Genomic DNA, 18,204 nt, shown 5'->3' on the forward strand with positions numbered 1-18,204 from the left:
GGGCAATGTCGCTAACCAGTTTGTGTAGTGATATTGTAGTTTTGTCTACTGTTGTTTAGATGAGAGGAACATCAAAAAGTGAGTGAGACGGGAAATATAGTGAAGCTGGAAAATGTGTAATCACTAAGTGCCAAGATTTTAAGAACTGACTAGTAATTTTTGGGTGCCTCAATTTTTGGATGCCTACAACTTTAAATGCCTTAAAGAGGCCTGGTTTTCAGAGAGTGGAGGAATGGAACTTTCTGGAAATCAGATCCTGTCAACCAAATATAAAGGGACCCAAAATCACAAGTCATTTTTTAAAACATTGGTTTAAATTGGATAGTGTATAGACTGGTAACAGTCTTCATTGGTGCTATGTAGACAGAATAGCAGTAAACATACTGTAGTGTAATGGCTCAGTCTTTCAAGTCCTTTGTGCAGAACTCTCACTAAAATCAGTGGAATTTTATTCATGGAAGGCTTGTTGCATTTGGCCCTGTGTGTGATGAACAGCAAGGTATTAAAACTGGCTTTGAAAGTAAGCCTACTTGTGTGTGTTCCCCTTCCACTATCTTATTGATGACTAAATTTAGGAATGTAAAACATGAATGGGAAGAGGAATTAATTTTCTGAACCATGTCTTTCCAAAGACGGAATATTTTCAAATATGCCTTCCATGTTTACTCATTGTTGAAAATGAGGGGATCTCATTTCAGCTGAGGATGGAGTAATATATTTGGGATATAATGTAGTTGGCCAGAAAGATTTTCAAGTTGCCTGAAGGATTGAAAGGTTAAGTCTCATTAAACCCCTATCTACTGTTACACAGTCTTACAGGAGTAGTGTCCAGGATGGCTTTTCATCTTGGTCTGATCTAGAAATGGTGTCCCCTTCACTAGGATGCAGCTCTCACTATTGTTATCCCCACCCCGTCACTTAGATTAGATTACTGCAGCATATGTGTATTACACTTTAAATCTATTTGGAACCAGAAGATGAAACAGAATACAGTGGTTCAGTGCTTTATCTTGTTGAGAGCACATGATAGTGGTGTTCTGGAACCCTCACTGACTGCCTTTGAGTTTTGGGTGGATGTCCAAGTTTTGGTTTTGACTTGCCAAGCCCTAAATATCTAGAGTCCTCCCTACCTGAAAGAGGCACTCTTCCCATGCCATACTGCTGTAGTTGTGATCCACAGAGATTTTAGAGTCCTTAGTTTTATTAGAGAGGCAGAGTCCCTAATTTGCTCTTCCTCCTTTCTCCATTCCAAAATCATCTGAATTTGCTATTATTTAGAGCATGCTGCAAAGCCCTTCTGTTTGAGCAGAAGTCTGGAACAGGCTGAGTTCAGGGTCTGTGTGTAGAATATTTTTGTTGTAGGTGGTTAGGATGATGTGCGAGTGGAGCTGGGGCACGTCTAGTTGTTGATGATCTGATTTGTATGGAAAAGGCTAATGGTTTGTTTTTACTGTATTTTAAGGTCCTTAGGCGCTACTGTAATAAACATTATTAATAATAATAGTTTGTCACAATCTAGAGACTAGGAGAGGTACCTCCTTATATGGTGAAATTGAAGTAAATAAAAGGCAAACTAATCATTCTCTACCTCTCTTTGTCTCAGACTCTCCCCTATTTAAGACAGAACAGTAAAAAAGCTTGGGCTTGGTTCTCTGTGAATTCTTTTTGTACGTGTACTTTTTCTTTCTTTCTTGTTTTTTTAAATTTAAGGAAGCTTGGTTGGTTTGCCTGAAAACAAGATACATATCTGCATTGAGCCCCAATCACAAAACCTGATGGTAGGGGACACATTGGTTCTAGAGTGTGGTGCTGTTGGAAACCCAGTTCCTCATTACCAGTGGTTCAGAAACGGATTTCTGTTGACAAATGGGAACAGAAAGGTATATAAGGTAAGTTATTGAGAGGCTAAACTAATTTAACCACCTTCATCTTAGTTATTTGCCTCAGAGCCTTTAAATTATAAGAATCATTTAGCCATGAGATAGCATAAAAAGTGTTCTTTCAGTTTTCTGGTGTCCCATTGCTAGTATTTCCGTAGTAGTTTTGAGTCCCTTTGGACTTTGGAGAGCAGAGTTCTAAAATAAGTTTTTAATTAGGGGAACCATGTCTCTGGTGGTATTAATTGGTTGGAGGCAATGGAAGATACTTTTGTATACCAGGCTAGAGTAGCTTCAATTTAACAGAAGCTACAAAGAGATGCAGGATGCATTTATTGATTATATTTTGGACTAAATTTTGCAGCACCTTTTCTCTATGCCATACCTGAGAATGTTGTATGTGGCAAATATTTTTCTAAACTCACCTGAGCTATAGTATTCCATGCTTAATTAATCTCAAATCAGCAAGATAGATTTGTAGTAGGGTTGTCAAGCGATTAAACAAATTAATCATGTGATTAAACAATAATAGAATACCATTTATTTAAATATTTGTGGATGTTTTCTAGATTTTCAAATATATTGATTTCAATTACAACACAAAATACAAAGTGTACAGTGCTCACTTTGTTTATTCTTTATTACAAATATTTGCACTGTAAAAACAAAAGAAACAGTATTTTTCAATTTACCTAATACAAGTGCTATAGTGCAATCTCTTTATCATGAAAGTTGAACTTACGAATGTATAATTGTGTACAAAAAATAACTGCATTCAAAAAGAAAACCATGTAAAATTTTAGAGCCTGCAAGTCCTCTCAGTCCTGCTTCTTGTTCAGTCAATCACTCAGACGAACAAGTTTGTTTACATTTGCAGGAGATAATGCTGCCTGCTTCTTGTTTACCAGGTCACCTGGAGCTGAGAACAGGTGTTCTCATGACACTGTTGTAGCCAGATATTTACGTGCCGGATGTGCGAAAGATTCATATGTCCCTTCATGCTTCAACCACCATTCCAGGGGACATGCATCCATGCTGATGATGGGTTCTGCCTGATAACAATCTAAAGCAGTGTGGACCGATGCATGTTCATTTTCATTATCTGAATCAGATGCCACCAGCACAACGTTGATTTTCTTTTTTTATTGGTTCAGGTTCTGTAGTTTCTGCATTGGAGTGTTGCTCTTTTAAGACTTCTGAAAGCATGCTCCACAGCTTATCCCTCTCAGAATTTGGAAGGCTCTTCAGATTCTTAAACCTTGGGTCAAGTACTGTAGCTATCTTTAGAAATCTCACTTGGTACCTTCTTTGCGTTTGTCAAATCTTCAGCAAAAGTGTTCTTAAAATGAACAATATGTGCTGGGTCATCAGCTGAGACTGCTATAACATGAAATATATGGCAGAATGCGGGTAAAACAGAGCACGGAACATACAATCCTTCCCCAAGGAGGTCAGTCACAAATTTAATTAACACATTTTTTTTAACTAGTATCATTAGCATGGAAGCATGTCCTCTGAAATGGTGGCCAAAGCATGAAGGGGCATAGGAATACTTAGCATATCTAGCATGTAAATACCTTGCAATGCTGCTATAAAAGTGCCATGCAAATACCTGTTCTTATTTACAATGTCACTAGAAAGTGAGAAGAGGGCAGCATTATCTCCTGTAAATGTAAACAAACTTGTTTATCTTAGCGATTGGCTGAACAAGAATTAGGTCTGAGTGGACTTTGTAGGCTCTGAAGTTTTACATTGTTTTGTTTTTGAGTGCAGTTATGTAACCAAAAAAAAATCTACATTTGTAAATTGCACTTTCACGACAAAGAGCATGTAGTAAACTAGTTGTATGAGGTGAAATGAAAAATACTATTTCTTTTGTTTATCATTTTACAGTGCAAATATTTGTAATAAAAAATAATATACACTTTGATTTCAATTACAACACAGAATACAATATATATATATATATATATATGTATATGTATATGAAAATGTAGAAAAACATCCAAAATATTTAATAAATTTCAATTGGTATTCTATTGTGTAACAGTGCGATTATAATGGTGATTAATCGCAATTAAGTTTTTTAATCACGATTAATTTTTGTGAGTTAATTGCGTGAGTTAGCTGCGATTAATCAACAGCCCTGATTTGTGGTACAGCTGTTTGTCTCCAATCCTGCAACAAGTTCATGCAGACAGATCCCTATGCTGCAGGATCAGGGCATTTGTATTTGAAATCTTGTGAAGGATGTTTAGTCTTAATTTTTATGAATTTTTCCTTTTTATTGGTTTAACTGAAAATGCGTTTTATATATTTTGAGATGTGTGGTTCTGATGCTTATATAGGTGTCTTATGTGGACACGGAACATCAGGGGACCTATTGGTGTCATGTGTTCAATGACCAAGACAATCAAGAAAGCAAGAAGATAGAAGTCATGATAGGTAATGGTTCTGTTCATTTGACACATAATAAAAGCTGGTAAATAAACCCTGATGACTTGGCATTAGAATTCCTATTTGAAGCTCCTATTGCATGGCCATGGACAAGTCACTTAATCTTTCTGTAACTCCAGTTTGCCCAGCACACAGGGATTTTTAAAAACTTAACATTTTTAAAGTGCTTAAAGATCCTCTGCTAGTATCTCTGTGCAGTTTATCAAGTTTCTGAACATGCTAGTATATAGTGAAAAGGCATTCAGTTCATGTAGTTTGTGAACAAAAGATAGGGCCAGTACTTTGATAAGAGACTGACTATTGAGATTTCAGCTATAGAGTTTTAGTGGTGGTGGTGACTGAGTTACAGTTGCTCACTTTCTTCATAAGCACAAATAGCCAAGTGAAATTACCCACAGTGAAGGCAAATAAATGTGTAATCAAGTTTAGGGTGTGTGTGTGTGTGTGTGTGTGTGTGTGTGTGTGTGTGTGTGTACACCTGCAAAAGGAACCTAGAGAGGGGGAAAAATATATTCTAATAGACTGGTCTTTATAGGCACTAGAATTGTAGATATGAATTTAGACTTATGATAACTATTCATTTTGTATTTTCACTCTAATATTGTATACACCTAAACTGTGGCAACCAAATTTTTTCAGTGCTAATACCAAGAGATGCAGCTGTTTTAAAATATTAATATTTATCCATATTTAGCAGTACAGTTTGGCAGTAACTGCTGTCGTCTTCTAGTAGTATACTAATTGAGAGCATGAATTATACTCAGATTTTTCTCTTAAAATACAAGGAAGAAAAGCTATGGAAGTGGAATGCACTGAAGGTAAAGTAAATCTTTGGTTGTGGGTGGCTTTAAAAATAATCCTGAATGCTAGGAATTATGGAGATTGCTGGATCTATCACTACAATAGTGTGTGAAGTTGAAGGCTTTAATGTGCTCTAGCATATTGATTTGCAACATAATTTGATACTTATGCATGTGCTTCCCATTTCTACTTTGCATCTGGTTCTATCATTTTAAACAAAATTATGAGCTACTTTCTTCATCTGTGCAAAATATTTTGGTTCTGCCCTATTGCCATGTGCAAAGCTTGAAAAATTTACCAAATTCTTATGAAACATGAGGGTGCTGGGATGTCTTCAGCTAGGCAAAGGGGTAACTTCCTGTGGAAAAGCGCAGCTCCCTAAGCACCAGTGGCTGCTGATTCAGACCTAGTGTAAGTTAGAACAGCGGCAGTACTCCCAGAACTTATGTTGGCTGGCAATGACCTGTGCAAGCAGAGACTGCTGGAGTGTGTCCTCTGTGTTGGGGGTGGCATTGGGATGGTTCTGCCAGTTCTACACCAGCTTTACACCTACACAAGGTGTTTCTCCAGCTGTTCTATTAGGGCAGCTTTACTTCCTCTTTGAATTGCTTCATGGTACAGAGGGGATGTACTGAGAGCCAAGGATCAGGACCTGAATGTCCATATCATACCTTGATTACTTAAACTATACATTATTTACAGTATGCTTCTGTACAAAAGGAAATTTACTTAGAGATTTTAGGGAGATTTTATTTAACCTTTTCCAATCAAACCAGGCATAGCATAATTTTTAAAATACGTATATGGAGTAACTAAGGCTGTCAATTAATCACAGTTAAATTTCAGAGTAGCAGCCGTGTTAATCTGTATTCGCAGAAAAGAAAAGGAGTACTTGTGGCACCTTAGAGACTAACAAATTTATTTGAGCATAAGCTTTTGTGAGCTATAGCTCACTTCATCGGATGCATTCAACTCAAGCAATTACTGCTCAACAAATTAATTAGATTAAAAAAAAGTCTCAATCACAGTTATAATCATACTGTTAAACAATAACAGAATACCAATTTAAATGTATTATAAATATTTTTGGATGTTTTCTTACATTTTCAAGTATATTGATTTCAATTACAACAAAGAATACCAAGCGCATAGTGTTCACTTTATATTATTATTTTTTATTACAAATATTTGTGCTGTAAAAAAGATAAACAAATGAAATAGCATTTTTAAGTTCACCTCATACAAATAGTGTAGTGCAATCTCTTTATTGTGAACGTGCAACTTACAAATGTAGATTTTTTTTTATATATAACTGCACTCAAAAACAAAAAATCTAAAACTTTAGAGCCTCCAAGTCCACTCAGTCCTACTTCTTGTTCAGCCAATTGCTAAGACAAACAAGTTTGTTTACATTTATGGGAGATACGCTGCCCGTTTCTTATTTACAATACCACCTGAAAGTGAGAACAGGCATTTGCACGGCACTTTTGTAGCTGGTGTTGCAAGGTATTTACATGCCAGGCATGTGAAACATTTTTATGCCCCTTCATGCTTCGACCGCCATTTCAGAGGACATACTTCCATGCTGAATTTAAATTAGTATGCTGCTATTGTTTAACTGCAATTAAAACTGCAATTAATTGTGACTATTTTTTTTTAAATTGTTTGACAGTCCTAATATTAACAGGTACATTGGAAGAAATAGGGAAGAGTGCAATGTTAAGCTATTATGAAGCATTTTTTCACCAATATACAGAGCTTGGATGAGGCCCTATGAACTAGTTCTGCCTTTGTGAGGGGCCAAGTGCCAAAAGTAAATGGAACATGTAGGTGCTAAATACCTTGAAGTATTGAGCCCTTTACACAGAATACCTTCAACGTCAGATTGGTCTTGTGTGGGCCCTCTGCTTTGGTGTGAGTCTAGAAGACTGTCTAGATTTCTCTGTCTCCGGGCACTTGAAATAAATTTTCCCTTAGCTCCCACTGAAATCCCTTAAATGAAAAATCAGAGAGTCCTGTGAATGTTTGACATTTCTGAAAATCATCCCAGAAATGTCTTAATTTATCTTTTTTAAATAAATACATTCTTGTTTAGTATGTCGCCATTTTAGAATGTTCATAAAAACAGGTATCTTCAAATATGTGATTCCGTCTGTTTTCTCACTTGTCATTAAAGCAGCTTGAATGTCTGTGGATTAATTGGGTGAAGTATATACTATATATTTTTCCCATTAGTGTTTCTGTTGTGTCTATTCCCTGATATAGATACTGTAATGAAATCTGAGTACTGTAGCTAATCATATTTCATATTTTGATGTAAATCAACTTGTAGTTTTTTGTTCTGTGTGTGCGGAGTAGTGGAAGCTTGTGAAGGGATAAATTTACTAAACTACAAAAATGCAGATTTTTATTTTAAATAATTTGTCCAGGTTTTAGAGCTTGATTTTCTAGCCTTCAGCTTCTGTTAAATACAGAATACAATAGTTGATCCTTTTTATGACCAATGTTTATTTTCCTTCTTGTTTGTCAAAACTGTAATTTCATTATTTTTATGTATTTCTCTACAGAAGAGTTTGGTAATCTTGGAAAGCCTGGTAAGTAGCACATGCTTTGAAATAAACAGTTTTAATTTCAGATTTGAAATGTGTATTAAAAACTGAATAGATCAGCGCTGCAAAATTTTAGTTTCATTTGCATAGTCCAGGTGTATTAGATCTGGGGTTTTGATTCAGTCACACTGTCAAGCTGTCCTGCAGTCACTCAAGAGTATGAGTACCAATCTCTGGGCAGACTGATAAGAAGCAGGGCACAAACCCCAAATTGGTTGTGAGTTCTATACTTAAATTTTGCCAATCCATTATCAAGTATAAACTCCTCAAGCATGATAACAGCGTTAACATGGCGTCACGGACAGTCCTCTTGTGGACTCTAATCTATCTTGCCACCTAGGTAAGCTTATCTTTGTGATAGATGATCCCTTACATCAAATATCACAATAATATTTAGGTTACTCCCAGTCCCAAAGGACAAATCACTTATCCAGGTCATTTGCACTTTGGATAAAACACCAAAGATAACACTTGTAGCCAATCCTATAATAAACTATCTAAAGATTTATTAACTGGGAAAAGGAAATAAGCATTATTTACCAGTTTAAAGCAGATAAACGTAGATACCCAAATGAGTTCCTATCTTAAGTTTCAAAAGGTAATAGAAGCGTCTATAATAAACATTATGTCCCTTAAGGCTAACCTCGGCTAAGCAGCTGGGGATGCCATGCTTATGCTTAGAAATCCTGCACCCCTAGAGTCCAAGCAGCAAAGAGATACAGTTTCTCCTTGTTAGGGCTTTTTTATTCTCCCCCCTTCCCCCTTCTGATTCGAGTTGCAAATTTAGCTGGTGAAAGGAATTCACTTGCACCTCTCCTTTTCATGGGGGAAGGGGGGAAGCAATCAACAAAGTATTTTGTCCTATAACGTTCCACAGTAGTTTGTATGGTATTGATGGACCTTCTTTGTCAGATGGGAGATAACATGTCCTATTGGAGACTAGTTTTTCACACTAGTTAATGTTTCTCTACTGTCTGATGACTGACTTATTTACAGTGGCTTACCATGCAAATGCTCAAATATTACCTTACAATATGGGATACAGATGATACTATAAGTAAGATTATTGCATGCAGCAGTTTACAACAATTCAATGAAGCCTAAACACTACTCATATTTTTATAACTCTAATACCTATTTCATGAATACTAACACACAGGTGAACCAGACTGATTCCAGCTATATGTTTGTTAGTATCCAAGTGAGGCATGGGGACCTTGGCATAAAGTGGCACCTGGTTTGCCAGCTTTACACATATATCTATTAAAAATGTTAACTATCATGTTGAGGGCACTAAAATAAATTAGTATAATTTGAAGATAACCCCCCAGCAAATCAGTTTATATAGTTGCAAAACTACAGCAAGCCACTTTAATATTAAAAAATAAATCTGTTTGGGGTTTTTTTGGCTTCCTGTATGTGATCTTTATATTTGAAATGTTTCAATGTGATGCTGTTTTTAGCAGATTATCTGCTGCTAGAATGAAATCTTATTGAGATAAGGTAACTGGCTGCCAAACATAAAAATGCTTATGATGATATAGTGTCAATCAGAGTAGAGATCAAATAATGTAATTTGATACACATTTGTTTGTGCTGGTGATTCAAATATTACTCCAGTAGGAATTATCCCAGACACTGGGTTCCCAAAAATGTCACATCATAAAGGTCATATAATTCCTGTGCTGGACACAGAAGACGTGTTTACTTTTGCCAAGAGTTAATTTACATTCCAAGAGAATCTATTGACAGGGTTGTCATGATATATGCATATTAACAAAAGGGGTAGGCATCTCACCCACCTGTTGTTCAGCATGAATATCATTGTTAGCTCTTCCATACGATGGCAAGTGGTGAAATAAAAATTAAAGACTTTCTAGCAAAGCAAATTTCTAGCAAAGCAAAATTCTCAACCTTGCTAAATATAGAACATACCCCAACTCATGATCTGTTTGATTCCCTGCAATACATCTGATCAGAAAGGATACACTGTACAGTATTTCAGATTTTATTGAAAATACTTACATATAGTTTGTAAGATCAAAATCCACGTTTCCTTGCCATCTCGGGTTCAGAGTATAAAATCCCCCCACCATACATATCCTACTAGAGCAAATGTGCTGGAGGGTGGGAAATTAGGATAACAGCAAATAACTCATATTGCTAGATATTAAGAGTGAAAAGTTGTGCTGCAAAGTTAGAAAGGAAATAAAGACCACACCACGCTATAGAAAAGAACTAGCTGAAATAGGGAGCTGTCTTAAATTAAACAAATGCACAACTTGTTTCTCTAATGTACACAACTACATTTGAAACTACTGATGATTCATGTTTTTCCTCTCTCTTAAATAGACCTTCAAGAGCAATCAGCTGACAGGCCTTCTGGTGAGTAGTTTCATATCCATGATACATAATGTATATTCTGAACAAGAAATTGCTAGGGCAATACATCTGCAGTATACTTAATGGCTGTATAAAAATCTCTGCAGCTTATTGGTTCTTTGGTTAGCAAACTTTAAGTATTTTAAATTAATTGGTATAGAATTGCCTTTCAGGTCTCATAATTTCTAGCTCCTTCTGTCTGTGGTCTCAACATGTATGTTGGTGCAGTATTTGAATGGTTTGACAAACCAGATGGTAGAATTAGAATTGTTTCACACACAAGGTGGTTGTAGTTTGTCCGATAAGTGAAAACTTTTGTCTCTTCCGCTATTTTTTCTTAGCATAGGACACCTGAGTTATAAATCTGTTTATGAGCCAAATAGCTCACTGTATGAATCTCTCTTGTATTCCCTCATGGCTGCCTCTGTGTTAGATGATCATGCCTTCAGATTAAGGTGGAAAGAGAAAGAAAGGGGTTGTTTTTTTTTAATTAAATAAAAATAAACAGCACAGTAATAATAGGTGTTCCTCAGTCAGTACATGAACACCTTGGCTGCAACAAATGCTTTCTGCTGGAAATGTGTGTGCACTGACTGCACATAAGGTTTGAGTGTCATGGTAAGTGTTTCAATACACTTATTAGATGAGTTTTGCCATACTTTACTAAAGATTAGGGTTGCCAACTTTCTAATTGCACAAAACCAAACATCCCTACCCCATCCCTACTCCTTCTCCAAGGCCCCACCCCTGCTCGCTCCATCCCCCACCCTCCGTCAGTCGCTTTCCCTGACCCTCACTCACTTTCATCGAGCTGGGATGGGGGTTGGGGTCTGGGAGGGGGGTGAGGGCTCCGGCTGGTGGTGTGGGCTCTGGGGTGGGCCCCCGGGGATGAGGGGTTTGGTGTGGGAGAGGGGGTGGGGCTGGGACGGGATTGGAGTGCGGCGGGGGTATGGGCTCTGGATTGGCGGTGTGGGCTCCAGGCCCCTGCAGTCCCTAGGCACAATGGATGGCCAGGGAGGTTCAGGGTGTGGGCTCCAAGCCCCTTGCGCCCATAGGCACCACCCCTGTAGCTCCCATTGGTCGTGGTTCCTGGCAGTGGGAGCTGCAGAGCCAGCACTGGAGCAGGGACAATCTGCAGAGCATCCCTCCCTGCCTGCGCATGCGCCTAGGGGCCGTAAGGACCTGGCAGCCCTCTTCTGGGAGCTGTGAGGAGCTAGAGCAGGCATGGAGCCTGCCTTAGCCCGGGGCCCCTGCTGCACCAGCGAATGGATGCCTGGCAACCCTACTAAAGGTATAATATGTTTCCTAACTTTATTGTGTGATTTTAATCTTGTAAGTAGAGATTGTTCTTCAAAGAAAAAAAATAAGTGTGATGGGGAGAGAGAACGTGAAAGGGGGTCTCTACACATTACAAGGGGCCTATCTAATTGAGACATATCTTTTATTTATTTATTAATTATTAACTTGAAACCACCCCGTTAGCACATCTGAACTTCTATCTTCTTGTAAAATCTTTCTTGCTTGACCTTCTTGTGAAATATAACCATACCACTTGGCCTTATTCAGTACTCTATTTTGTGCATGGGTTCATTGCATTTGGGCTGGAAATCTCGGATCATCCTCCCCTTTCCTCCCCCCCCCCCCAAAGGCCAAATTACCTCTTCATTGCAAACATTCTAAGTTGTGTATTTTTGACAGTCTGATTGCCTTAGTAGTCTATCTTTGATTGTTAGGTGTCCGGAATGGCAGATACAAAATATATGCCTATTTTCAACGTGATTTGAACATTTGATTTTCAGAAATCATAAAGTCTGTAAATAGACAATTAAAAGAACCTCATAGCTTACAGGCATAGACACATCATAGCACCTTTGATGCCGTGTTTGTTATAGTCATAGAATTCCTAATGTCTAAGTTAAGCTACAGCTTTGATGCTCAGTTTCTTTTAGACAAGGGGAATTTCTTACTCCATTGTCCATTTAATGGGATTTGGCCTTGAGGTAGCTTGAAAACGTCCCCTGGAATTGGATTCTTTGGCTAAGAACCTTCCTTGTGAAAGGGAATAAACATAGACTGTAACAATAAAAGGTCAAAGCATTTTGTTGAAACAGCTAGATACAAGCTGTGTGCATAATGACAGGCGTCCATGCCATAATAAGTCAGTACAGAGAGAAATTGATTGCTGTTTTTGCCTGAGCCAGTTCAGTTGTGTTTATACAGAAGAATCCACACGGTAGAAATAAAATGGATCTCGTACGTCTTGACACCCAGTACAAGTTGAAACTCAGTACCTCTTTACAAATTTTGTGGTTTTCCCTGTTACCAGTATCACAGTCAGATACTGGGCAGAAGTTATGTGTTGAATCATGCAATTCAATCTCTTAAATTTTCCTTATCAACGGTTTTGAATGATCACTGGCTAGAGTTAATAAGCTTGCTACCAAAGTTTAGCGTGGTGTGATTTCAAATATTAAATTGTGTATAATAGGATTTAATTTTGGTAGCCAGTTTACTAGCAACTAATACACAAATTCTAGGTACAACCTCCTCTTCCATTAAAATCATAGTTGAGAGTTAGTGCTTCCATGAGCTTAACTATGGATTACTCTTTACATGGATTTATTTTAAACATCCTTGCACTAAACCCTTTCTAGAAAAAGCATTGAGTTCATATCCAAGATATTCATAAACTCTACTGGCATAATAGACCAGTACCTTTCAATTTCTTACCATGAGAATAGCACATGGAAATTGAACTTGTGTATGTTTAAGCAATTTAATTAGACTTGATGGCATGTAAATTTTGTTAATTTACTGCTCCTAATTTGTAGTGTTAAGTAAGCATAGTCCAAAAATGCAGTGTTGTCAGCATAAATAGGCAAAAGTTAATAACACAACATTGGACAAAACATCTAAATAGGTGGTTACTGAAGCCTTGAAAGTGTGTAATTTTTTTAAGTGTCTCTCTAAAATGGGTTTCCTCAGATATTCTTGTTAACTGCTGGAAATAGCCTACCTTGCTTGTCACCATGAAAGTTACCCCCCCCCCCCCCGCTGGTGATGGCTTATCTTAAGTGATCACTCTCCTTACAGTGTGTATGATAAACCCATTGTTTCATGTTCTCTGTGTGTGTATATCAATCTCCCCTTTGTATTTTCCACCAAATGCATCCGATGAAGTGAGCTGTAGCTCACGAAATCTTATGCTCTAATAAATTTGTTAGTCTCTAAGGTGCCACAAGTACTCCTTTTCTTTTTGCGAATACAGACTAACACAGCTGCTACTCTGAAACCTTTCATTATACTGTAGCTTAGCTAGTTATAGCACCTCCTATAAATGACCTGTTTCTCTCTTTCACTCAAAAACTATGAACAGACCAAACAGTAAATAGACTTGGAAGCAAATGGCTTAATTTTCTCTGCCATTTGAACAGGTATCCACGGAGTCTTGGCTGGTTTTTTTTATTCACACATCTGAAAACTTGACATTTGTCTTATCAATATGCTGAACAAATGTAGTGAAATGTGGACCCAAACGAACACCTTTCTCTGTTTTGGAGGCCCCAAGGGTATCCTGCTAGGCAGATTGAGTGACTGCACGTCTGTGGCTTTAGAATAGGTCAAGCTTATTCAAGGCCTTGGAGCAGGGGTATGCAAACATTTTGGCCCGAGGACCACATCAGGGTTGTGAAACTGTATGGAGGGCCCGGTAGGGAAGGTTGTGCCTCCCAAAACAGCCTGGCGACTGCCCCCCTCAGAACTCCCGACCCATCCACCCGCTCCCTCCCCACTCCTTGTCCCTTGACCGCCCCCTCCCGGAACCCCATCCAACCATCCCTGCTCCCTGTCCCCCTGACTGCCCTGCCCCCATCCACACCCCTGCCCCTAACTGCCCCCCAGAACCCCATCCCCATCCAACCCCCCCTTCCTGTCCCCTGACTGCCCCCCCATCCAGAATCTCTGCCCCATTCAACCACTCGCTGCTCCTTGTCCCCTGACTGGCCCCCAGAACCCCCTGTCCCTTATCCAACCTCCTCACCCCCTTACCATGTCGCTCAGAGCAGCAGGAGCTCGCAGCCATGCGGTCGTGCTGTCCTGCAGGAGCGGTGGGCCAGAGTGCTCGTGGCGAGCTGAGGCTGCGGGGGAGGGGGAACAGCAGGGGAGGGGCCGGGGGCTAGCCTCCTCGCTGGGAGCTCAAGGTCTGGGCAGGATGGTCCTGTGGCCGGATGTGGCTCGTGAGCTGTAGTTTGCCCACCTCTGCCTTGGACGCTTTTCAGCTGCAAAAAAAGTTTTAAAGATAAAGATGCTGTGAATCTTTTTTGGGGAGGTGAAAAGGTATAGTTTAATAGTCAGACAAAACCAGACAGTTGCTTGCAAAGCAGTTTTGAAGGTGTGCACTTTCCCTTCCCCCAAATACACACATCGAAGTCAACTGGACTCCCCCTGCATGCATGAAAAGTCACTTGCGGGATCAGAGTCTAACTTCCTAACTTAAAGGCCAGTGATTCAGTGTGCATGCTTGCGTAGCTTAGGAATCTGCCATGCACTTCTCAGTGCAGGATCTGGGTTTTAATGAGAAAATCTGCTGTTCATGGTCCACACAAAAATGCTTTAAACTTTTGAAAATACATTAGTTTTGATATTAAATCAGATAAAGGCATCAGTCTTCAATAAGTACTGTCCACTTTTACATAAAACTCTCAAACCTCAGCTATTTTTAATGTAGTTCTGGTCTAAACAATATAGGAAGTTATTAATGGGGAGGAAGTGGTTCTCTTTTCACTTAGAATCTCTCCAGTACTCTAAAAATGCTGTAGCAATTCTTGCTCAGACCTCCAAATTTCACATCTAGCATGGAAGATTTATGGTGCGAATGTTTTGGAAAGTTACCTGCCTATGAATATATGGTTGCATCAGAAACTTGAGTATAGTATTTGCATACTGGCACAGGCATTATAATACTGATTCATATACATTTCAGTTCTGTTATGGAGGGTGAACTACTTTGTTGCACTTCAGGAGAGAAGCTAACTCATTGGGGGAGGAAGGCAGAGAATCATAGGTACAGTAGTGACTGATGTATTGACAGAACAACCAGTTAAGAAGCTTTGGATGCATTAGAACCTAGCTTTGTTCACCTTCAGGACACACAGCAAGACCTATTTGTTTTCCCAGGATTTTTCAGAGCAAGTGATTGGAAATGAATGAAATTTTAAACCAGGCACCTAAGGGAGTCATTTGTTGGCATAGAGCCAATTTTTGATATTGTATATATTTTTAATATACTAAATATCGTACATGCACTTAGATTTGAGAATCGCTTATCTTTTCTTAAAAAAAACAACTTGTATTTGATTTAAGAATGTATAAAAATGTGCTCATTTCTTTACAGCAATTGACAAGGTAGCTCTGTTAATAGGAAACATGAGCTATTGGAATCACCCTCAGCTGAAAGCTCCAATGGTGGATGTCTATGAATTGACCAACTTGCTGAGACAGATGGATTTCAAAGTTGTTTCTCTGCTGGATCTTACTGAATCTGAGATGCGGAATGCAGTGGATGAATTTTTACTTCTTTTGGACAAAGGAGTGTATGGTAAGAAAGTCATGATCTGTCCAACTAATTTAGTAAAACATTTTTTGAGTCAAGAACACTCAGACATTAACTTACACCTCTGCCAGATCACTAAGTCCTACTTGACAGTAAAGCAGACTTCACTGTAAATAGCATGTATATGGGGGGGAAGCGGGAAGTGAGTTAAACACCCGCCAACACATCCTGTGGCTTTGAGTAAAAGGTATTGTTGCTTTTATTAGTGAACAGATAAAATCTTTGAGCCTCTTTTAACCAAACCTAAATGTATAGTATTCTGCTAAATACTGCTATGTACTTTCATATTAAAAAGTGTATTATTTGCTAAAGAGTGCTGCATTTGTGGCGCTTGTTTTGGTAGTGGGACGTGCATAATTGTGATCTAGGGGAAAAAACACTTAAGCAAGAGTCAGCGCTGTGTAGTGTTTCCCAGAATGCGCCTATACAGTGAGGCAGTATAGCAGATGTAAATGCACAAACCTACTTGCAGTGGTGGAAAAGAAGCTGTGAGGAAACTGTTACTTGTAACCAGCTAGTTATCTGCCACTAACTGGTTACAAAATCACAAATGAACCCTTTGAGTCATTGTGCTGCATACATTTGCAACTTTACACTCACTATATTTTGTTAACTTTGTACTCCTACAACTTAAAGATGATATGCAAATGCGGAAAAAGTTGTCTTGCTTCTTCAATACATATAAATAAATTCCTTTTCTGCTTGCTTGTTTACCTTCGGACTGTCAGATTGTCTTTCCTTTTTTTTGCTGAAGGTCTCACTGGAAAACCAGGAAACTGGAGGGGGAGCTTTCTCAGCCTTAAATTACATGGGTGGTAATAATAGTTTATTTGTATTACAGTAATGTCTAGAAGCCTAAACCCAACCTGAAACGCTGTTAAGCCCAGGTGCTTTATGTACATAGACTAAGAAACAATCCCTGCCCTGAAGACCTTGCAATATAAATAAACAAGACTAAGACTGGGAGAAAATAAATGTTATCCACCTTTTTATTTATATTTTATTTATTTTTTATAAATGGAGCAAGGTATTGAACATTTAAGAAAGATCTTTCCTCCCAACTTTTTGTCAAGCTTTTAGATTAAATAGATGCTAATAAAAATTTTCCCTCCCTCCCAAGTTGTGGTGGTTTTCACTTCCTTGGTACTTGTGATGTTGTCCTGCTAGTTCTGCAGTAGTTCTCTATGAGGGGAAGGGTAGAAAACCTGAATTACTAACGTTGAAAAACAAGCTGAGAAAGCTTTTTAAAAAAAGCTAACACCACAATTTTAGGCCTTCTGTATACATAATGAAGAAACAAAAAGGACGCAAAGTAATTTGTCTTTATAAGTCACCGTTAGATTGTAGAAAAAGAAGCTGGGAACTCTAGTGAAAGATATGCCATTAACTTCTGATGCTGTTGCTCGTCTGCAACTTCAAGTGGCCAAGGGTTCATCAAATAGTGTTAAATCCTAAGGTCTCTGTGAAGTTGCACTCCATATGTTTTATGGAAATATGCTTAAGAGTGTGAATATGATGTAACTGGAATATCTTTATGCAAAAGGTCTCTTGTAAGATATCATAACAAAGATTATAACCTACTGAATATATTCCTCATATTTGTATGTATGAATCATTCTTGTATCTGAAGCTAAAAATATGAAGTATAACTCTGAGGTTTTATTGTAATTATGCAAAGTGTGGGCCATTAATGGTGGTTTAGAATCTTGATGGCTCCCATTGACTAGGACAATTGGTTGTGGATGGTTTATTTAGCTGCAAGCCTTCCTGTGTATGTGTGGGCCAGCCCATGGGTAATGAAGAATGAGGCTTGCCCAAGGGGCAATTTAAAGGGCCTGGGGCTCCCAGCAGTGGCTGGAGCCCCAAGCCCTTTAAATTGCTTCCAGAGCCCCGCTGTGGGGCTCCGGTGGCTATTTAAAGGGCCCGGGGCTCCTCTGCTTCTTCCACCCCGGCCCTTTAAATAGCCGCTGGAGCCCCGCCACCACTGCTCCAGGGGCTATTTAAAGGGCCGGGGCTCCAGCTGCCTCTGCTGCCCCGGTCCTTTAAATAACTTCCCCAGGGTTCTGGCGGCTAATTAAAGGACCGGGGCAGTAGAAGCAGGGGAGCCCCGGGCCCTTTAAATAGCCCCCAGAGCCCCAGGCTGGTGCTGCTGCTACCCTGGTGGGGGGAGGGGAGGAGGAGAAGGAGGGGGGGCACTTACTTTACAGGGTGAGCTGGGGTTGGCTCTCAGCCTCGCCCCTTCCACCCTAGGCCCCGCCCCTTCCAGTGGCCTGAGCTGGCCCCAGCGTACTGTAAGTCACTCGACTTACTTTCACCCCTATCTTACAGTGACATGTGACCATGTCACCTGGTAATGAAATCCATCTTAAATCTGGTACTTTTCCATTTAGAAGGAGGGGTGGGGATCCAGAGAGACAAAAGATCCTTTTCTTGTGCCAAAGCTATAAAATGGGGGGGGGTGGAACAA

The 18,204-nt window shown here is 39.1% G+C and overlaps 1 protein-coding gene across 3 annotated transcripts in view; it reads left to right on the forward strand.

The window, feature by feature from the left end:
- MALT1 (MALT1 paracaspase) overlaps positions 1-18,204 on the forward strand; it is a 127,933-nt gene that overhangs the window by 79,485 nt on the left and 30,244 nt on the right. For 2 of the 3 annotated variants that reach the window (XM_038402168.1, XM_038402165.2), the window contains exons 5-10: positions 1,711-1,889; positions 4,226-4,322; positions 5,120-5,152; positions 7,703-7,729; positions 10,097-10,129; positions 15,519-15,722. In XM_038402168.1, coding sequence (XP_038258096.1) covers positions 1,711-1,889; positions 4,226-4,322; positions 5,120-5,152; positions 7,703-7,729; positions 10,097-10,129; positions 15,519-15,722 — 573 coding nt within the window. The remainder of the gene's footprint in view (positions 1-1,710; positions 1,890-4,225; positions 4,323-5,119; positions 5,153-7,702; positions 7,730-10,096; positions 10,130-15,518; positions 15,723-18,204) is intronic. The other variant, XM_038402167.2, reaches the window with a different exon arrangement.

The sequence above is a fragment of the Dermochelys coriacea genome, chromosome 5 (assembly GCF_009764565.3).
Source record: "Dermochelys coriacea isolate rDerCor1 chromosome 5, rDerCor1.pri.v4, whole genome shotgun sequence".
In the NCBI taxonomy this organism is placed as follows: Eukaryota; Metazoa; Chordata; order Testudines; family Dermochelyidae; genus Dermochelys; species Dermochelys coriacea.